Raw genomic sequence first — 23,619 nt, 5'->3', positions numbered from 1 at the left:
GAAGGCGTTTGTTAAATGTTCAATAAATAAATTTAAATGGAACACCCTAATTATTGTTTTTGCATTTAAAATATTATTAAATTGTCTTTCTAAAATTATTTACTTTTAGGTGTTTATAACCAATAACTAAAAAGATAATAAAGTTAAACATTAAGAAAAATAATTACTATTGTTTCAGTAGCCAAAAAGTGCACAGTTGCACAAGAGATGGGAAGAAATATTACTTCATAATCACATTTATGTTAAACTAAATCCATAGTTTTTTACTTTTACAATAAAATAATTTGAATTTCAATATTTATAACGACTTTTACAATCTCTGGATAAATCAACGGATAATAAGTGATCCGTGGTGTAATTACTATGGTTGCCATAGTATCAACACTGCTCAGATATTGATAGGCATTGTTGCTATAATTAATATTCAATGTTAAATATCTTTTAATTTGTCAATTCTAGACATTAAAAGATTATTTTTTTAGATAGACAATTTATCAATCTATTAGATGCAAAAATAAAAAATACGGAGTTCCTTTTAATTTTTTTAAGTTATTTAACTTTTAATAAACTTCTCAATTTATTAATAATCTTTACAAATGCTAAACACTAAAACATTTCTACAGTTATAAATTCTGTACTGTTGTTGAAGCTGTTGTTTTTGTGTAATATATTTTTAAAAACTGCATGTTTTTGTCACAAACGTCTTATTTCTAAAACTAGGCGAAATCGGCTAATAAAAGTTTAGCGTAAAAACAGTGTTTTAAAAGGCTACATCCAAAAATGCAAAGAATCATAGGTGTTTCATTTAAAAAAACAAAAGTTTCTATAGTAACTTATTTTTTGAATATGCTGTATGGTTGAAAATAATTGTAGGTGATGCACTAGATTAGTAGCAATTAATGTCCTATAAATTTTTTAAATTTTACCATTTAAATGTCACTAATTGACTTTTTCAACTCGCTGGGACACCCTATATATTTTTTCTATGACTACTTTTACTTGTACTTGTACTTTTTTATATTTGTGAAAAACTATGAGAAAATACAATTTATAAGCGGTAGCGGGTTTTTGTTTAAACTATTTTTTTCTTGAAAAAATGATGTAGAGGTACTATTTTTTTAATTTCAGGTGAGTACTTTGCACGGTACTGAGTTATTGGGGGCCGTTTCCATGCTGTATGGCACGTTACTGCCTCCGGACTCCTCCCCACGTGTCGAAGGGCAGTCTCCTCCGATGATACCGGATCCTTGTCTCCATTTGGCCACCGCTACTTTTCGACTTCTTCGCAGAATTGCCGAATTAGACTTAATTAAATTTCAGGTCAGTACCTACTCGGAAAACGTAATCAATTCGTTAACACAAAATTTGCCCTGTCGTCTTTCTGTTTGCAGATCGGTCTCTAACCATGTTTGCAATAGATGATACGCCGCAGCCGCGCGTGTTTTAATTGAATCAGTTTGCTTCCAATTGAAAATTAGCTTTGTACCCGGTTTGAAGTTAATTTCGTGGGAGGTCTCTGGGGTCGAGACAAGAGACGGGAAAGCACTGATGCTTCCGTGTTTATTTGGCCGTGTATTCTCTAATTAAACCCGTCTTGTTTCTTTTGTTGTGTCAACAGTGATGTAATTTTCATAACGTGCTCGGTTTTAGAAGAGATTATTATTAAAATTGTTCAACTCTTCGTTGTGTTTCGATAACGAGGTTACAACTTTGGTTTTAGGCTAAACGAGGTTACTTTCAGACCCGCAAACGGCAAAACTTTGATTTCAGCAAAACTGAAACCGGGATAATTTCTAATTTATACTAAGTACGACTTAAATATTCACCTAAAAACTCAATTTCGGACGAAACATTCTCCTAATGCACTTATAAATAATAACACAGGCTTGTGAAAAACTATTTTTTGAAAATTATTTTAGTTTTATTCACCGATTTTTATGCAATTTTTAGTGCTATGGCGTACCTACATACATTTTTTTTCTATTACGTTCGGTCTTTTAACAAAAACAATAAAAGGTGTAAAAAATGACACGAAATGCAATTTTTACATACATATTTGTGTTTTAATGTTATCACTTAAAATATATAGCAGAAATACCTGTCGACACATTTTGAAAACAGTAAACATTTTAAGAAAGCGTAGTAGTACAAGTAAAAGTACAAAAGTACAAGTCTTTATAGCAGCGTTGCCTTTTTCCTCATGTCTCCATTTCTCACTTGATGCAAAGAAAAGTCTGAAATAATGTAAGTTAAACTAGTGCCCGGTTGCACAAAAGATAACGGATAGTTAACAAAGCTTTAAACATTCATCAAAAATTTTGTTGAAATCAAAACACCGTTAACGGTTGATTAACGTTTCATCAAAAATTTGATGATTATCAACGATAATGGTCCGTTAATGGTCCATCACCACTGTTTTCCGTTGCACAAACAAAAATGTCACTGTTAACTATTCATTAACGAATCATCAGCTTAATGACTGAACCGCGGGCGATTAATCGGTGATTAAATCATATGTCAAATTTTTTCTTGACGTTTGAAGGCGTTTTTAGTGAGTTGTTATTAAATATCTAAAGGATGAAACAGTAATAAGGATTAAAAAGTTGTAGAAAACATTGAACTGACTTTATTATTTGAAAAATGTTGTGGGACACATCCTCATCTTCATCAAGCGAGAGTGATTACGAAGAACCTGAAAGGCCTGTACGGAGAATTCGTTTCATCCGGGACCGTGAAAATCCATTTGAGATGTTGGATGAATATGACTTTAAAAAAAGGTTTCGCTTAAATAAAGCTACTGTTACTTATCTAGTACACACAATTGGAGATAGAGTCGCACCTAAGACGCAGCGGAACAAATCCTTGAGTGCACAAACCCAATTTTTAATTGCCCTCCGATTTTATGCAACGGGTGGCTTTTTGGAACTCGTCGGCGATTGGATGCACGTCCACAAATCCAGCATCTGCAGAATTATCCAAAAAGTCACACGCGAAATTGCTCGACTCTCTCAAGAAYATATTAAKATGCCGAGGACCGTTGAGGAGTTGGTAGCAACCAAAAGAAATTTTTTTCAAATTGCTGGTTTTCCTCGTGTTGTGGGTACTGTGGATTGTACCCATGTTGGCATCCAATCGCCTGGTGGTGCAAATGCAGAACTGTACCGAAATCGAAAAGGGTACTTTAGTATTAACGTCCAGGCCGTTTGCGACGCCAATTTGAAATTATTACACATCGTTTCTCGATGGCCGGGATCGGTACACGACAGTACGATTTTTAATAATTCGCCTCTTCCTGTCGACTTTCGAATGGGGAGATATGGTAATGGGTATCTATTTGGTGACGGTGGATATCCTTGCCAACAATACCTCCTCACTCCATTTCGTAATCCAGCTAACGCAAGCCAAGAGGCTTATAATCGAGCTCATATCTCTACTAGGAACTGCATAGAAAGATTTTTTGGAGTTTTGAAACGTCGTTTTCCATCATTGAAATATGGGCTTCGATTAAAAATTAATACTATAGTTGAAGTAATTGTTGCCTGTGGAGTTCTACACAACATCTGCAAACAGCAAGATGATGATATAGAAGAATATTTTGATGAGATTATAGAACATGATGAGGAGGAAAATGTTATTTATCAAGAACATAACATAAATAATGTTAACTTTGCAGTAAGGAATTCTCTGGTCGAAACTATTTTCGCCAGATAAAAAAACACATATTTATTTTTGCATTTTTTTAATTTCTAATTTAACTTTCTGTATTTCATAATTTAATAAAATTTGTTTCTTTTTTTCGGTTTTAATTTTTTCCTGATAATATAGATCTTTATAATTTAATTTTTGTTTTTTTCGGGGTTTCAAAATTTTACGTCTTGGCAGGGTAGGAACAGGTTTAGGACAAGGTTCTGGGTTTGCAGAGCAGGGAAAGTTGGAGGAAGGTTCATAGCGGGCAAGGTCAGTGGAACGTCCAGAGAGWGCAAGTTCGGGAATTGGAGTTTGCGGCTTCTCAAATATTTCGATATCATCTATTAAGACAAAAAAATCACAAATTATTTTTGTTTTATTAATATTTAAGCGTGTATATTACTGAAATATTCAGCCGCACTGTCATAAGCATTATCTAAGGGCTCCACTTGTTCCCGTATTGTGGCCAGGAGTATTTCTTGTTCGGAGGTCATTTCCAAGGTGGAACTGCCTCCGCCAGTCTTCATTATTTCTTTCTTTTAATTATTATTATTTTTTTTATAATTTTTATAAATATAATTTGTTACAAAAAAAAGACTGTGGTGTAATGTAAATTTGTGTCATGTAATTACCTTGTCGTGAGCAGCGGCCTTCCTCGCTTCGCCCTCCTTTACTCTGGCTTCATATTGTTCTTGCTTAAATATATATTTGTCAAATGTAGCATGTGTTTTTCGTAAAAGATTTTTAATTGCTTGACCGACCTAGTACCTGATTCAGCCAAGCAATTAAATTCTTCTACAATTGCTTCCCACGCAACTGCCTTTTTCTGCACCGCCCACGCCTTGGTGCATTTATCTTCAATAACTTCTTTATATCTAAAGGATGAGACAAGGATTAAGGAGTTGAAATGTCGAAAATATTGAGCTTATTTTAGTGGAAAATGGGAAAAAACTGGGGTAACGAGTACAAAGTGAATAAAATTAATTGGAATAGTAAAATGTTGAAGTCTCTTGGTGTATTCTTGGTGTTGGTTTCTCTAGAACAAATTTGATAAAAACTTACTTCGCTACCACCGAAAGGAATATATTCTTTTCATTGTGGGTATAATTTACCCGTTTCGACGACATCCTGTTTCGAACTTAGAACCAGAACACAAGACACTACCACCAGAACACAAGACACAAAGACAATGACACAAAAATTGTCAAAATGTCAAATTAAAGAAATACGGCGTTGTTGTCATATCGGATGTGTAATTAAACGATCATCATATGATGAATCATTATACCATGTGCAAATTGTTTTGTGCAACGCAATCAAAGTTAACAAACCATCAAATTTTGATGAACCATTATCTAATGATCGATTGATGGGAGTTTTGTGCAACCGGGCATATCTTTTGACACAGCAAAACAATTGTGTTATTTTTAAAAATAGCTAAATTTGTTTTTTTCGAAAAAATCAGATTTCTTATACAGGGTGTTTTACATAACTTTACGAGGCTTGCGCCCAATGTACGCACCCAAATATATAAAATTCGCAAAACACTAGATACCAAAAATACACATTTAATTATTTAAATTTTGGAAACCCATGACAGTAGTTGTCAGACTAATCATTTTAATGGTCATAGACTGCAGTTTTTCAGAAACAATTATCATTTGTTAGTTCGATCAAGAGACGACATGAATATGATTCTAGTTTATCTATCTTAATCACTAACTAACTAAAAATGTTGTAATTTTTGAAAGGGTGAACAAACTAGAAAAGATTATCCAATTTTTGAAAATTTGTAATCGAGTTCGTATCGGAATAGGTATTATTGATTGCATCTTACAGGCGCAGGTCTCGTAAAATTATGTGAAACACCCTGTATTTATAAATTATACAGAATATACAATTAACAATTAAACAATTTGTGTTTGATTTTGAAGTGTTGTAAAATTTGTTTATGGTTTCTAAACCCTCAATATGGTAATTGTTTAATTTTTTGTATGATAAAATTTTCCTTAATTTTTAACGAAGTGTATTTACATCGTGCACCCTAGTTCGCATAGTTTGCACAGATGACCTAACATACTCGCGTGAGATTGATATGTGTTCATTGGCAATCCCACCGCTCTTGATTAACTCTCATGGGAACGAGCGTGTGCCCCGCAAAGCACTGCCGAATCTCCAGAGACGGTCCCGTAACTAACAAACCGACTGTTGGGTTAAACTAAGACACACAATAACCACAATTCAATTTTACTGATCTAAAATGATGGATTGATTTTTCTATGCGTGTTTTTTTTTTTTCAGGAAGTACTTGGAGCCGAGGGTATTTCATTGCAGTTTCGTCATATTGCAAGTCACTTAATTTGGTGTTGTGCACTTCCGACAACGTCTCCAAGAAGCAAGGATGGCAACAGTGAGATTCATCAAGAGCTACTTCACGAAGTGATAGCCGTCACTGGATACTTTGCTGTGGAAAATAATGAGAATCAGGTCAGTGGTTTTGATAAAGGCGTTAAAAATCTATAAATCAATCCTGACCTCAATCGAGGTTTATTAGAAAGTGTGAACACTTTTTTCATTGCGTGTAATAAGAGGAAAGACGAAAGGGAGGTTTGTGGAGGAAGTGGGGTAAGTCGGTAATGGAAGGAAGCAAGGAGGAACTATCTAAGTCAAGGATATTGACGTCATAAATGTGTGATTTTATGATTTTATACACAGTGTGTTCGGTCTTGAGGTTGAAATTTAAAGAAAACGATATGCACAGTAGAAGAAACCTAATACGCCATATATAAATAAAAATTTACATTATGAAAGGAAATAATTCACTTTATATTATTTGTTTGAGAATTGGTGTTTCGGTTGCAACAATGGCCATTAGCAGGCACGTAACTACAGGGGGGCCTGGGTGGGCCATGGGCCACCAAAAATTGTGCTGGCCCACCCTTTGGTCCACCTGCTTCAAAATAGGATATTCTAAAAAATTGTTATTTATTATACAAGACGATAAAATTGAATTTTATCTTTGAGAGCAATTACTAATTCGAGCTAATATGCTCGAAAAGATAATGAAAATTTTATCGTCGTCTACAATATAAAATTTTATTCAATCCTCACTAATTTTGTAGTCAATTTGGTCGATATTTATAAATGCCAATGTAAAATTCAACAATGAAATCTAATGTCAAAGATCGTTAGCAACTAACAACCGCAGATATACAACAATGGATGATGTATTTTTTATCATCTAGACGCTAAAATTTCATTTTAACATGAAGAAAAGAGTAGATAAAATTCAATTTTAACATAGAGGAATAAAATTTATTACTGTTTATACTACTTTAACATAGTTTTTTTTACAGAAGTAGTATTTTCTGAACCACTTTTCACTAACATTAAGTTTTTTTGCTGGTTTTTAAAACATGGTGTCTATTGTTATCCGGTTTTATTATAACATATCTGTACCTCAGAGCAAAATAAATATTAACCACCAAAATGCAATTTTTTTTTTTTAGATCACTTTTAAAACTATAATTTTGTTTAAATGTCTGTTATATTCATAATATTCTACTTAGACTTCCTCAAAAATTTAGTTCTAGTTCGGTGCCTGGCCATTAGTATCATTAACTTGTGTTTCACAGCAAATCATAATCACGACTAGCAATTTATTATTTTAAAATTTACGATCTATGTCTATAAATTTGACAAAAAAAAAAGAAAAACAATCAAACTTGTTGAAACGTTATCGTTGGAAGTGATTAAATAAAAGATCTTCGAATTTTGATAAAAACTAAGGCAACATCAAAGCAAATGATAACAGTGTCAAAACTATGAAGTGTTTTTTTTATTGTCGTGGATACAATTTTTCGTATTTGTTGCTAGTTTTATTTTATTTCCTCATTCTTCTATTATACCAGATCAACTTTCAACTCCAAGACCTTAAACACTGTATATACCTTCCTACTAATTTTATTTTATTGATTTTAACTCTTGATATTCTCAAATCGTGTCAAAAAAATATTATTTTTTCTTTTGATTTTGATATGTGGGTTTTGTTCCGTCATAATATGACTAGTCACGACTTTTACTATTGTAACTGTGATTAGCATGGAAATAAATACACACTTACCTGTAAATAACTCATTCACCTATGTAATACTCCGATATCATCACTGACGATAACCGTTTGCGTGCCAGAGACTTACCTGTTAGCTTTTCCGCGAGCCATTTAATGCCACATCCGGTCACACGGAATGGACACGTGTTTCCTATGCCGGTGAGGGTGACGAAAAATTGTCTATTTTTATTAATTTCTAGGCAAACAACTTTATTCACATATTCGGATGTATTAAAGTGTACCTATTATTGTAAACTACTCGTACAAGCTAACTACTACTAGAATTATAATTACTATTTATTTAAAACGTTTGTACGTTTCTATTAATAATATTCTTAAAAATAAGTAAGTTGAGCCAGATACAGGTAAAAATCAAAATTCCGATTTAAACTAAGTCATAGTTGATGAACACAAAAAATTAGATTACCGCATTTAAAGATCTACGAAACAGAGTTTTCTTTTATTGTTATAGAATTTTGTTCTGAAGGTAAGTGTAGTAATAGGTATATGTATTTATTTATTTAAGATAAAAAATAAATTTTAAACATTTAAAACACACAAGGTAAAGTAAGTAACTTGTAATGTTTTTTTCTGAAATACTCTTTATAGTGTTCGTACACAGTTCGTACAAAGTACTTTTCACTTTTTAGAACTCATAACATATTTTCTAAAAAGCTGGATTAAAAGAATATTTCAAATTAGTATGTATATTTTTACTTTTGACTAATTACTAATTACAAAAAGTTCCACATTTTAAAACGTGAATCAGTTTTTAAAAGTACTAAAATTTTGAAAAAATAATTTTATAGACGAAAACGCTTCTAAAACTGTATTCATACCACACAAAACTAGAGTATTTTGGCAATTTTGTCTTTTTTTTTTTGGATTGTTATATTATTGTTATATCAAGAGAGTTTTTGCAAACCGTAAAAAAGTTTACGTTTTACGACAAATGGCCCTTGCTAAGAAATCAAAAAATAAGACGTTTACGTAAACGTCTTTGAATTGACGAAATACGCCTTTTACCCTTGAAAGACGTACACACGACAATTAAATGACGTTGTCGTTAAGGTTAACGTTAAACTAAACGATTTACAAAAACTCTCTTATTATTTATTATTTCAAAACTGTGACAAATATCCCTGCATTATTTCATAATTTTCATCTCATATTTCTTTAACTTCCCGTCTTAGTTTTTTTTCTGTGGGCCAGAAAGCATCTCTGCATTCCTGCGGCCGTTTGGTCTCGCCGGCCGCCGTCATTAAGATAGCGCGGGCGCCATCGAAGCTGCCGCGAAAAACACCACCAGCCAGATTGATGTTGTTTCTCTTGTTCTTTCTTAGGTTTCGTTATCACGTCGACCGTTTCTGAGGCGGTTGGAACAATACCACACCCCTCAATGTCGCGTTGCTCAAGACCCACTAATCGAAATAACTCCTACCGAACACCAGCAGTGGACAATGATGTCTTATGGTGGGGTGTGGGGTCTTCTTTCTCGTGTCTACCTTGGATTAAATTACGGCACGCGATCCTCACATTTTGTTGTTATGCATTATATTTTACGATATTATGAACGTTTTAAAGCCGATAGCTTCGACAGGAATGTTAAATTAATTTTTTAATTTATATGGAAATTAACAGGCGACGCGAAACAACTAAAACAACCAAAGCAAAAATGGCACAGGGCAATTTACAAACAAATTTTGACGAAGTAACAATAACGCTATAATTTTCTCGTGTGATTGAATTAATATTAAGATATACAGGGTGTTCCGTTTTTTGTTGTTACAAATTTAGCCAGGTGATAAAAAAAGTACCCTAACTATTTTGGCTGTTGGTTCTTGCCACTTTCAGCTACACAATTCTAAATTCCATAGTTTTTTTACAAAAAAGAGGTCTCATGCATTTTTTCGATACAACTTATCGTTTTTGTGTAAAATTTGTCTCTACAGACCATAAAGATGAGAATAAAAATTAAAAATCAAATTTGTTTTACCGTTTAAGACGCTTGTGATTAAAAATTTCGACAACTGATCTTTGAATTCGTTCAGGTGTTTAAAGGTTATCAGCTGTACCGATTTTCGTAATTTTATCTATTCTGCAATAGTGGAAAAACCCCATTAAAAACGCATCTTTTTCAGGAGGGGATGTAGCTCGCTTTCATAACGTTTTTTAATACATGTTCATTTTTGTCTTAAATTAAATATTCTATCACCCTGTATAATATCTAAAATAGTTAATTACTAATTTTTCTCAAAAGAAAAAATACCAATCTTACATAAATTTTCGCAGAATAATCACATTTTAGGCGGTACAAAAAATACTAACTGCCCTCAAGGATCTATTGGGACCTTTCAGATTTGTTCATTCAACTAAAGTTTTAATAAAGTACATTTTAGATTATCTCATAATCCTTTAATTTGTCAGTGCATCTCCATTTAAATTTACTTTACTTTCAGTTCCTTTGCCCCGTTTCCAGTTCTGTTCCCACTTCAAATTTGAATTTCTTGCACACTAATTGAGTGTTTGGTAATTATAAAGTTACGAATACTTCCATTCTGATTTAAATTGCCTTGAAGAAGTCTTCGTGTCAATATTGGCTTTGCTTCTTGAAATGTATTGTCTTCCTGGCCCTTTTTCAATTACATTAATAAGCTTTATTTTTGGACTTTTTGTTGGATAAACGCCTGAAATGTTTATTTCAGATGTTGTTAGTGAGTGGCCAGCCTCCTTCAGTTCTCCAACAGCTCTGTTCGTTGCCTTTTCCCTATTTCTCAGTGGAAACGCTTTCGAACGTGCTTTATCCAACTTTGCTGGCTTGCTGCGTTAGAAATGAGCACACCGCAGCAATTCTGAGACAAGAACTTTCCTACGATGTGAGTAAAGTTTTTGTTTTGATATTTGTAAACTTGTAGTTTCAGATTTTGGAAGACTTTCGGAAGTCAGCAACAGGACAACAACATCGATTGGTTAAACTTCTAAATAAAAATCGCGTTTAATTAAATTTTGACGTGCAATTTATATTTTTAAGTGTACCTACTGTCAATTCCATTAGTCACTAGAAGTAAACTAATCAGGTCTTTGAGACCGTTATTATTCTATCCTGTCTAACAGTGTACTGATTTAATATAATATGTCACTTAAAAACTCTCACTTTGTTTAATTTTGATGTGATGTAATTTTTTGAGATTATTTTGTGATCGTGGTTATTAACACAATATTTTAGGCGAAATATAATTATATGTAGCTTTCCTATAATAAAGTAGTGAGAGAAATTAAAAAATGCATTTTCTTGATATTGCAATAATCAATAGGCACCTCCCTCGAGATGCTTATCGTCTTCTGCATCTTCCCCTTGAGAAGTGTCGTGTTGTGGGGGGAGGTCGCGTCCCCATGCTCTTAGTGCTAAGTGCTTGTGTTAATCTAAACCTCCTGCTGTCCTTCGCTGTTATCCATAGGCGTGCTGGGCTCGAAACACCGTTTATGGTGAAACTAGTGCAGCAGAATTTTTGTAGCCTTTCGAAAGCGTTGTACTTTTTTTTCCTTTTTGTAGTATTGACAACATGCAGAACTTCAGACAGTGGCGTGACAACACACATGATCCGTAATTAATAGTATATTATGTAACTAGTGTTATAAACGCCACTTTAGAGTTTTATTAGGCACGAGCGAAGCGCAGCGGAGCGAGTGTTTAATAAAACGAATGTCTAGAGAAGTTTAAACACGTGTTACATACTATACTTTTTCTACGATCACCACAAAAAAATACTTAAATAAAAAAAAATTGTACTTAATTTTAATTTAATTTGGTATTATGGTTTACCTTTGTAAATAGGTATTCCTTATCAGGAGCAGACGATAAAAATTCTTTAATTTGCTCTTTTCGACTTTTTAGGTTTACAACCATCAGATTTACCCTTCAGCAACACACACAATTTGGGATATTTTCTCATGTCAACATTGTTTCTTAGGTTAAGCGTCATCCGCAACATTGAGTAGACTGTCCACAAAGAAGACGGTTTCATCCTTTTCGTAAGATCTTGAAAATATGCAAGCAGCACATTCTCAGATAAAGAATTTATTTAATTTTTTGACGCCAATCTTGGAAAAGTTTATATGCACATTCGTATTACAGAAAGCTAACTTAAGCCCGTGACTAATATGACAGTTCCTATTAGCAACGTGACTAATACGTATAAAAGTCTTTGTTAAGGTGTGTATAAAAGGTCACTTAGCATCATGGAAACATACAGGGTTATTCATAAATATGAAGCAATATTTGAACCTCAAAAATGACCTGTAAAATGATGTTAATTTAAATAATAACTCGTGTCCTATCTCTACTGATAAGAATTTTACAGCCCTCGGAATGTGGGTATGGAAATTTGATTTTTTTGTAATAACTTTGGAACTATTTGACCAAATATTATAAAATTTGGAACATTTCCATGTGACAACATACCCTTTAAACTGGTAATCACGAAAACCGGATACATCCACTCAATTTCCGGTTCCAGCAGTTGCAGGTCACATTTTCTGTGTTTTTCCATTTTTTTGCTCTCGTAACACCAATTTTTTATTGCCCAAATCGATAGAGTAATCAATTTCGATTAAAAAACGCATAATCTTTAATACCCCTAAAATGGACCGTTTCAAAGATATTTTAATTTAAACTGTGGACTGCACAACGCTGAAACCAAAAAGTAGGGATTTTGAATGGATGATATCCACGGTAACAAATGACCATGGTCTCACTAATCGCTGTCAGGCATCTGTCAACTTTGACATTGGACGATTATTAGACAATTAATCGAAAATACTATCTATTTCAGTTGATAGTGGCATCTGATAAACAGGGTTTTTAGCGGTTTTACCAAAGTTGTGTTGACTCTCGTAGCCATGATTTTGGATTTTATTTTTTAAAGGTGGCAATGATGTTTTTTTCTGTCACATTGCAAAGGTTATGTACGATGGTTTTGGGGTTTAATAAAATTTTAAGGTACAATCGCGTGCTTTATTCAGAACATTCAACAGCCGAAGCTTGTTTTTGGATGAAACATCAGTGAATAACTCCGATTACCTCCGATAAAAAAGTGTCGATCAAATTAAAAGTTGGAACACCAAACCCAAGTCCAAGAATTTTGTTCAAAACGTTGATCGAACCTCTGATATGAAAGATTTGTAAGAAGAAAAGCATCTTCTTGCTAGAATCTGTTAATCATGTCCATGGTGTTTGTGGCAGTTATCAATTTACAAATAAAACTTTTGAATGTTGCGCAAAATTAATAATAATAAATCAAAGATCGTTATTGATAATAACAAACATTTTAGCTACACCCATAGTTTTAATTAACAAAATGTTTATGAAACATACCTTGCACCTTGTACAAGGGTAATGTGCCTCACATATTATTGTTCCCAACTGAAACGCAGTTGCCTCAAGAAAATTGTTAGTGGTGCAGTGGTTTAGTTGATTAACTAAAAATCGGAAAACCCTCCAAAATATTTCGTAGATATTTGACTTATACTGGATCACAAGATTGTTTTATTACCTTTTGGTAAATTTCAAAGGTTTGTTAAGGACTAATAGTTAACCATCACAAATTTAGTTTTGTGCTTCAGTGATAGGAGTTTGTGATACAACGTGTTTTGGTGTTGGTATGTTGGAGGATTAGCATAATTCTTTATTGTGACGATAGTTCTGCAGTTCATCAAATCATTTAAAAGAAATTTTTGCTCCTATGAATAAGGTCACAAGCAGGCCTATCTAGGGGGAAGCAAACCCAAGTTGATCCTTTCTTTGGTTTTGAGCAAGAACGAATATTGTTGGATAAAATTTCCAGATTCTACTGACTTTGCCTGCAGATGCTTCTATCTGAGTTGATTATATCTGATAGATTTGCAACTACCTTTTATGAGTAAATTGAAAATAAAAGTATTTTTCATATACGTTTGAGTGATTTAACCAAAATTGGAGCTCAATAAAACTCGTTCAAATACCATTCAAACACTCATGTTTTGGGTTATTTTAAATATCTAAATCAAATAGTATGTATTGTAGTCCCTTCGGTTTCCGTTAACGAGCACATTAAAATCAATTTAAATAAATAAACTCAAGATTTACTAATTAAAACACCAGCTGTTCGTGGATTGTCAATAAATGTCAAAATGCTGTCAAAAGTGATCAGTGTATTTGTCAAGGTTACTTGGTACGATAATCCGTGTTTTAGATGTGAGAGTAGAAGAAATATTTTTCCGTGGTGCTTCATTGATTAGCGTTGTTAATCAGTAACAGTACGGAAAACCGTATATTGCAAGAATGTTGTCTTTATTTTTTTATTGGGAACAGCTTACCTCTTTTATCGATGAAATTCTTTCTATTTATATGATATTAATACCTTTCAACAATTTCTTGTCCGGATGTATGCTTTTAAGCCGATCGTGTGAAACAGAAAAATCTGCCGCTCCGATTGTAAAAAACCTCCAATTAAGTTGAGAGCTTGTATCCGTTGATTTTACACTTCAAACGCATGTGCGACATAAAGTCAAGTGGCGCTAACCGTAAATAACTGAAATAGCTAGTGAGGAATAAAAGCATAGTCGTTTGAAATACCCACATTTATCATTTCCTTCCTCAGAAGCATTCACTCGAAGGCAGACGGATCGAACTGTCATTACAAAGGTGGACGAATGGAAATGGGGGCAAAATTTCATTTCCGGGACGATTTTACACTACAAAAATCTACCTGCAGCCTTTTTAAAATGTCAAAATTAAGAATATTTTTAATCTTGCGGGATATCCCAAAGGGGACAAGGGGTGTAAACGCCCCTTTGTAAGGCAATTAAAAAGAACGAATGACAATGCCTGGAGACACATTAACGTTACTTCCACATCTACATTTACCTGTGTTACGTCATGCAATCGATATCTCATCGCGGTAAAAGGGTGAAGCTACCCTTCCACACCCCCACCGTTCAACACCACTAGTACCAGGACAGGAATAAAAATAATCAACAGTCATTGATGTATAAATTCGTTTGGTAACGAGTAAACTTGATGACATTTTATTGATCAGTCTAAAAAATGGGGTTTATACTTATATCTACTATAAAAATATACTTCGCCTCAAAATATTTTTCTACACTATGATATTTTTATTTTTGCTAACAATACAATTCGGTAATTGAACGTATTCAAATTATCTACAGCAAAAGTATTTTTACAAACTGTGACAATAATTTTTGGGGCACAGAAAGTAACTTTTTGTTATTTTACTTTGATTCTTTAATTTTAAAATATGGTTCTAAAAAAACAATTAGAAATAGTATGAATTAACTTGACGTAGCTAGGACAGGTTTATAAGTTTTTATTGTCTTATCTTGTTTCACGTTCATGTCTTGATTTGTCTCGATTTTAGGACACACAGACCAAAATGTCTTGATTTTGCCTGACCTAACCTGACCTGACCTGACCAAAATGTCTTGATTTTAAGATTTTAATTTGCAGTAAACGACATTTATTAGTCTCCTGAAAAACTCAGTTGAAAGCAGAAAATATTTTTTCCTTCAATCCTAATAGAAAGTAAGCTTTTCCACCCTAATTTCAAAAAGAAAAGTGGCCAATTACTTCTTCCAGGGATGTAAAAATTTTACCTCCCCCAAAAAAATGTAAAAATATGCTGCTAGATTTAATGACGAAACTAGGATATCAAGAAAAATTGTTATTTGTTGTTGTTTGCAGAAAAAGAAAAAAGGAACTCATTCAGATTATAATTTGCATTTGAGACATGAAATTAACAAAAATTGTTTTGTATTTATCTCATTATTTTACAACGTATATTATTACATTTAAATTAAATTATACCGGGTAGGTATGTACAATTATGTAACCAGGTAAGTATTTTTGTTTGGTGGTCTGATGTGATGTGATTTTTTGAAATTGGTCATCCCCTTATTCATAAGTATACTAAGAGCATCTCTTCTAGTTTTACATAGGTTTGTTGTGAATTGATTATATTTTTGAATAAATTATGATAAGTATGATGTATTTTGTTACAAAAAGTCAATAACTGTAACAATTGAAAATTTTTATTTAAAGTATGTAATACACAATGTTATAAGAAAGACATCACAAAAATTGATATAAGAAAATAGGTATTCAATTTTCTTTTATTTAAAGAAATTTTGTAATAGATACAGTATGATGGAAAAAAAATATTTGCTTTCAGAAAATAATAATTAATAAAAATTGCACATATTTTTATAAACATGATCTTGTTCTGGGAATGAAATTGTGCTAACACAAGGAAAAATCTTTTTTACAAAGGCTATAATCTAAGGATTAGGTACATACAACTATCTAGATTTTATTCCATTTTCATCGGAAAAAAATAAATAAAATGCTATTTTCGAAAAAAAAAAAGTTCCTCAACTGATCAATTTAATTTATGAAAAATTTTGAAATTCGAAATTTTTGAAAAACAAGTTTTTAATTAAAAAAAATTGTTTTTAATGAGTTAAGCAATTTTTTCTAAAATGGCAACTTACATGATTTTTTTTGATAAAAATGACATAAAATCTAGATAGTAATCCTTAGATCATAGCTTTTGTAAAAAAAGTTTTTTTTACGACCCCAATAGAAAGTAATTGTTACAAAATGTTCATTATGACACCGAAATAGAAAAAAAATATTTATATTCTCAGGGAGGTAAAAATTTTACTCTTCCATAGAAACAAAAAACATGCTGCTAGATTTAATTTTGGATCTTAAAAAAATTATATGTATTACACTGGAGGAACGTGTCTTTCTCTCTCTTGAAATACAAATAACTATTATTAGTTGCCATTGAAAAAAAAATTGCAAAGTACAAATCAAAATTCGAAAAATTTATCCTTGTTCTGTTTCTGTTCACCTGGTATGTTGTTATACGGACGTTTTAAAAACGGAGTGTTTTTCGAAGTTGTGTTTCAATTGAGACACTGTACCATATTTAAACCAAATTTTATGATAAATGTCGGAATATTATACAGGTGCGCCAGAACTCGCGCCCCAGAGAAAAATGCCATATAAGGTAAGATACCAGGAACATGGCAAAAATGTTAAAAAAAATTATCTATAAAAGTTTCGAAGTTATGAGAATTTAAATTTTGCACTTTGACTCTATTTATTTCTGTTGGAAAAATCATTTTCCAAGGTTTCTTGCTACAGGCTATTAGAAGAGGAAACAAGGAAGCTGTATTCTAAATCGTAATTTTGTTTAACGTTATTTGTGGCTTTTATTGGCAAAATTTTTGTACCTTTACTAAATAATAGTAAAAAAACTTATACAAGATCATCAGTATCATTAAATAGATATAAAAAAATGTTAAATGTCAAAAAATAAATGTCAAAATTTTTTGACAGAGAATTTTTTTAACAATTTTTTAAACACTGTATGTACAATATATATTTATACTATTTGACATTCCTACTACACGATAACTCAGTGTTGAGACTTGAAAGTGTTGAAACGTGAGTTGGTTTCAAAACCTTTTCCAAAACGGCAGTTTCTGAATTAAATTGGCTTTACATAAGACGACTTATTTAAATATCCAGAGGAAGAAGTAGAAAGTAGAACAAAGACGTAGATTTTATTATCGCATTTAAACGCGATTTCATCTTATCCCTTAGCGAAAACGTTGAATCCGGTCCTGCTACTGTTTGGTTTAGGCTGGGGGCGGCAGGCAATATGTGTAATGGATAGCGAGCATAACGAAGAGGGGGCGGCTTTAAGGGCAGCAGCACTGTCGTTCATTCAATTCAAACCACAGCTGCTTCGCTTTTCCATACACCTACCAATTCAACACAATTCAAAATTCCAATATATAAATACCAGACTTTGTTTTTTGAATTGACATCGACGTTTATAACATAAATATTTTTCGATATAAACGAATATCGGTGTTCGGCGTTTTTAGTTTGATGATGTATGATTTTGACCGTCTGCTGTCTGGAAATGTGCGGCTAACACAAACATCACGTATGCATTAAAACGTCAATTTCGCATCATCGACGTGTTAAAAGTACTCGGAGAATGAGGATGGAAAAACAGCTGTCATCTGCAGTGGCTGGAGGAAATGAAAATAAACGTAATAACGAAGGAAAACTAAAATAGTAGTAAAAGTTAATTTTAAGCAATGCTAAGTTATTTAAAAATTAACGCTTTTACTGTTATATGGAAATAATAATAATAATGCACTGGCCGCCAATATTAACCGGACAACTAAAATTTTGTGAATTTTCAATATTGTTGCAATATTTTTGTTATTTTTTGTCGGATTTCGACGAATTTTTGTTCGGCTTAAAGAACGAACTTTGCAGAACATTGTAATTTAATTCAATAACATTTCTAGTTTTGTCTTGTACATATTATACCTAAAAGACGAGAGCATTGTTTTTTTACTTATTTTTATACTGAGCTGTAGTGTGCAACAGAGACAAAATTAAATTTTTACTTATTTCAGATTATTTCTCGTTCTCTTCTGAATGAGGACCAATTTGTTTCAAAATTTCTGGTGCTCCAGAGATACAAAGCATTAAAAAAGACGTTGCTTTTCTAATGTTACTAAATATTCGTTCAGAAAATAGGCTACATAAAAAGGTAGTTAAACCGAAAATTATTGCTTATGTCACCAAAAGAGCACAATTACCTCTTTGAACACAAAAAATTTGAAAAACTTGGAACTTCAAAGGATTACAACAAGTAAAACGGTTAATTATTGGAGGCTTCCAACTTATACAGGATGTATTATGAAAAACGCCCCAAGCTATAACTCCATTATTTTTAAAGTTATGACAATACTTCCATTAAATTCAAAGTTGAACATTTTTTGTCATCTATCGTTTAGGATAGATGGTAAATTAATGCTGTTTCCTGTTTCACCGGAAATCACATCAACTTTATTTTATTTAATGGAACACCCTGTATATTTTACCACTTTTGGATTCTTTGTTTAATTGTCTTTTAACAAGTTTTAGTACCATATGCCTAAAACTAACCGTTCGTGAGATATTCACCAAATAATGTATTTATTAAAGTAGGCAGTGGAAAACAATAATATCAAGTAATGTTGACAAATATTATTCCTTTGCATTTTCTCTTACTGTTTTTATACTTTTTAATGTTAATCATGGATGATAATGTATTAACAGACATATTTTGAATAAAATAAAAATTGTGGGAGAGCACTACGCTTTTACACTGGGTGATTTCTGATGAGAGACGTTCCAACTCTTCGAAAATTTAAGCGACTTAAAGAAAATTTGAGGATGTTTTGGGCTTTTAGAAAACCCAAATTAAACCATCTCCAATTTCAAAGAGATACAGAATTAGATAGGTATTGAAGAAAATGCAAGAACATGAATTCAAGAAATTACAAGTAACATTGGCTTATCGCACGCAACTGTTCTAATTTGGGTTTTCTAAAAACCCCAAACATCCTCAAATTTTCTTCAGGTCGACGAATTGGAACTTCTCTTATTGAAAACCGCCCAGTGTACCTAAAGGTGTGGTCTCCAACGATTTTTATTGCTTTCAAAATATTCTTGAATCACGTCTGTTAACGTATTATCACCAGAACACCAAAAAGTATAAAAATAATAAGAGAAAATGCAAAGTAATAATATTTGTCAACATTACTCAATATTATAGTACTAAAATTTGTTAAAAGACAATTAACAAAGAATACAAAAGTGGTAAAATATACAGGATATTCCATTAAAAAAAATAAAGTTGATGTCATTTCCGGTGAAACAGAAAACAGCATTAATTTAACATCTACCCCAAACGATAGATGACAAAAAATGTTCAAATTTGTTCTAAGAAGTATTGTCATAACTTTAAAAATAATGGAGTTACGGCTTGGGGCGTTTTTCATAATACAGCCTGTATAACTTGGAAATTATAACGAATTATTAATAACAAAATTTTTATTCGAACAGACAGAGATTCGGTATAACAATGTTGCATCTTCTAATACATTACCTCAATTTATATACAAATTTTTTACTGATAACAGTGATAAATAATTATTTGTATTTATATTTATGTTCCCTTTGAACTCTAACATAGTAACTCCTCCCTCCTTAAGCTGGAAAATAATAGGGAAGTGTTGTTTTCCTTTTGATTTTTGAGCGTTTAAATTTATTGGTTGACTAGGGAATTGTTGTGTACCAAAAGATGTAGCAAAATTATTATTTTGAGGATAAATATGGTTATTGCTAAGATTAGGATTATTATAACTAAATGAGTATGATGCTTGTGTGTAATTTGATTAGTTTGAGACTTATATGTTTTAATATGATTGTTGTTTGTTTTTTCTTTAAGCCAAACAAACTTTGTCGAAATCCGACAAAGAATATCAAAAATATTGCAATGTGAAAAATCGAAAAATTTTAGTTGTCCGATTAATTTTGGCAGCCAGTGTAGCTTAGCTCATCCGTTATCGTTTTATAGAATATTGTATATTTATTTTGTTTTAAGTATGTTTTATGTTTAATCTAATATTATAATTTGTTAGGAATTGGATATCTTACAGAAGTCCATCAGCAGTCTATACCCGCCATCCAGGCATCATTTGAAAACCAAATAAATAAATACATTGTGTAGGGCTTGTAGGAACTGCCGTTGTTAAAACAAACGAACGAATATCACATTTCGTAAATAGACCCGACCCCTTCTGACTTGGGAATAACAAACATTGAGGTTAAGCGGCGATGCTCTTCGGATCATATTTCTTCGAATAGGAAGATTCGCATCAATAAGAAGGCTCCGTTCTTTGTGGCATACAGTAAAAAAACACAAATCATAAATGTCCGACGTGCAACTTTCCACATAAATTCACCCACAAGCACTTATGCTAATGTTTCCGCAATATAACCGCAAAAATCACTCAGTCAAAAAATGCCCCTTTTCACAAACAAACAATTAAATAAGTAAAATATCCGGTCATACTTCACGATGATAAATCATGAGGATACAAAGAGGACGATGGGGATGATTTGTCGGAGACCATTTGTTATATGATAACGCGTGCCGGCAGGAAACGTCCTCGGGAACCATACGACTATTCTTCGAAGATGATAAGGGAAAGTGGAACAAAGGACCCCATAATTCGACAGGATGTGATTGAAAAGTGGGTGACTTTGCTGACTTCGAGTTAGGATAAAACCAAACCAATTCGCAAGGCTTTCAGGAAAATTTTATTTTGAGGTTTTCTGTGAAAAGGATTTTTGCGTCTTGGTTATTTGAAAAAAAGCAATGTTACAGCAACAGTGTTTAAGTTCCATTTGTTTAAAAAACTGTTTGTGGAATATTTACAAAACAGTTTTTATCAAATTCTTCAATATTATGTTACACATTAGTGAGTATGACGATCATCCTCATTCAACGCTTTTGGCGTAATTTTATAATACTTACAAAACTATGTAAGCAAATAGAAACGAGCAATTTTGCCTCAAACGACTGATGCTCTAGTAACTTTTGAATGAATACGAACTAACAAATCACAATATACAGGGCAATTCAGATAAGATAATGAGCCTGACGATCTGGCGATGCAACCCAAAAAACAAATTTCATTTACGTCTTGATCTAATTTTTGCTAAGATTTGCATTTGCAATCCAAGTTATCTTATGTTGCTTTGACAAGCAATTTATGATTTATAAAAAAAACTGTTTCACTGTTTGCCTACCGTTAGTGTTTCATTCGTTCATACATTTTGTATTGGGTTTACACCGAAAACACTTCTCTAATTTCTCATTCCGCGAGAACTAAATGGCTTTAATGTTTGTTCTCTGCGCTGATGTCAGAGTGACACAAGATGATAACTTGGATTCAACTTGCAAATCCTAATTTAAATTGGATCAAAGGCGTAAATGAAATTTGTTTTTTGGGTTGCACCGCCAGATCGTCAGGCTCATTATCTTATCTGAATTGCCCTGTATTTTTTGCATTTTTGGGTGTAGCTTTTATCGCTGTTATCATTTTTTTTAATTGTTTATTTTTAATTTTTAACAAAAAATGTACATACTTCGATAATAAGATTTGCACTACTTTAAAGATAAGAGGACAAAATTGAGAGCTACCTATAATATTTTTAAGGCGTATTGTAATAACTTAAATAACTTAAAAAAAAATTAAAAGAATACCCTCCTGTTTTTCGATTTTGGATCTCAAAGTGGCTATTAATATTAAATTTTCTTTTTGAAACGTAAACAAGTGGTTGATTACAAAAAAGATATTGAAGGAAATAAAAACAGAAAATATGCAAAAAAGATATTTAACTTTACACGTTAAGACTATCATTTTAGCAACAATTATATTATTATATTTACAGTTTCTAATCTCTAAAAGGATATTTTATTTATCGTTAAAGTCGTAACCTCAGCTCTAAACTATACTCAAAAATTGTTGTGATTTTTAATTGATTTAATACATACATACACGATGATTTAAAAAAGTTTAACATGGTGATAAAAAACGTTAATACAAACTCAGATTTGCTTTTATAATTTTACTAGGCAATGTGGTTTTGAAAATACGAATATTTAAAGCTAATACAAGTTGGCAACATTGCAATGAACCACCTTGTGCCCAAGTGTAGTGTTGCCAATTATACCTCTTTAGAAAATCTCTACATGGGTTTTATGCATGTTTTACTTATTATTCTTAAGATTTTATTTATTTTTTATTCTCTAGATGCATGTTTTAACGTTTCTTACTGATAAAACATAGAATTAAATAATATAAAAATAATATTAAAATTGCATTTTTCAGAGTTATATGTGCCTAAGGAAAATTGAGAGTAATATTGATGGTTCTAAAAACCACACGGGTAACTGTATGATGGTCCTTTTGATCCCTTTCAATCACGTTGTATTAAAATATTTTTTCATATAAACACAACAAAAACAAACCATTAAAAGAAACGGTGAGGACATTTTAACATTTTTTGTATGTACAGAATACAGGAGTAAAACTATAAACAAAAACAAATAAAACATATCAGTTACGGCTTCATCTCCCGATAAGTGTCTTCGTTTCAAAAATAAAAATTATTTAACTTTTTTATTTCATAAGAGACAGTATAGCAGATTTAACTGATTTTTTATACGTTTACTTTTATACCTATACAGGGTAAATAGTGTGTTATTTTATTCGCAACACCAAGGGGTCCAGAAGAAAATTTAAACAATTGTTATTGTAATTGGTTTGTTTCAACGAGAGTTCTAAAAAATTCTGAACTGTTCCGAATTGCACTGAATCTGCGCAATTTATTTTTGAAACGCTTAATTTATACTACGCACACTCAATGCAGTTCGGAACAATTCAGAGCTGTGGTTGGAACAATCCAAAAACTTAAAAATAATTACATTTTTATTGCAATTTGTTTCCACCCACGAATTTGTGTTCACGACTCAGTCCTATCTCAATCATCCATCGGGGTGACTAAAAAAAGACGCACAATAACTAATCCCACACCGTAGATAATTTAACATAATTGCGCGTGATATTCTATAAACATGACTGCTAGCGCCACGCGGCCGGATAATGAACTAAAAGAAACTATCAATAACAAACCTGAGACTGTGCTGCGTTCGTTATTTACCCTTTTAAGTTGCTTCACATTCTTAGCGCACACGTGCAATTTGCGGGCAGAGGGCGTCGCCACGTGTCCTCGGCTGAATAAAGAAGTTACGGGCGTCACGTGACTTGCCGGACGCTCGACGGTGCGCCGTTGCGCTCGACTACCTTTGCGCTTTTTCAGAGAGCTTTTTGTC

General features: G+C 32.4%; 2 protein-coding genes across 3 annotated transcripts in view; both read left to right on the top strand.

Annotated features, from left to right (window-relative positions):
* Positions 1 to 10,948, top strand: part of LOC123010732 (S phase cyclin A-associated protein in the endoplasmic reticulum) — a 37,715-nt gene extending 26,767 nt beyond the window's left edge. For both annotated transcript variants that reach the window (XM_044407824.1, XM_044407823.1), the window contains 4 exons: positions 1,129 to 1,320; positions 5,989 to 6,174; positions 10,504 to 10,674; positions 10,720 to 10,948. In XM_044407824.1, the coding sequence (XP_044263759.1) occupies positions 1,129 to 1,320; positions 5,989 to 6,174; positions 10,504 to 10,674; positions 10,720 to 10,797 (627 nt within the window). In that variant the 3' untranslated portion in view covers positions 10,798 to 10,948. The remainder of the gene's footprint in view (positions 1 to 1,128; positions 1,321 to 5,988; positions 6,175 to 10,503; positions 10,675 to 10,719) is intronic.
* LOC123010734 (putative nuclease HARBI1) lies at positions 2,542 to 3,789 on the top strand. The gene has a single exon (XM_044407825.1). The coding sequence runs from the start codon at positions 2,641 to 2,643 to the stop codon at positions 3,709 to 3,711; it is 1,071 nt and encodes a 356-aa protein (XP_044263760.1). The 5' UTR covers positions 2,542 to 2,640; the 3' UTR covers positions 3,712 to 3,789.
* Positions 10,949 to 23,619: the final 12,671 nt, after the last annotated feature.

This window comes from Tribolium madens, unplaced genomic scaffold (assembly GCF_015345945.1).
Source record: "Tribolium madens isolate multiple individuals breed KSU strain unplaced genomic scaffold, Tmad_KSU_1.1 Scaffold_91;HRSCAF=231;Tcas5.2_LG7, whole genome shotgun sequence".
NCBI lineage: Eukaryota > Metazoa > Arthropoda > Insecta > Coleoptera > Tenebrionidae > Tribolium > Tribolium madens.
This window is presented reverse-complemented; position numbering and strand designations above follow the sequence as displayed.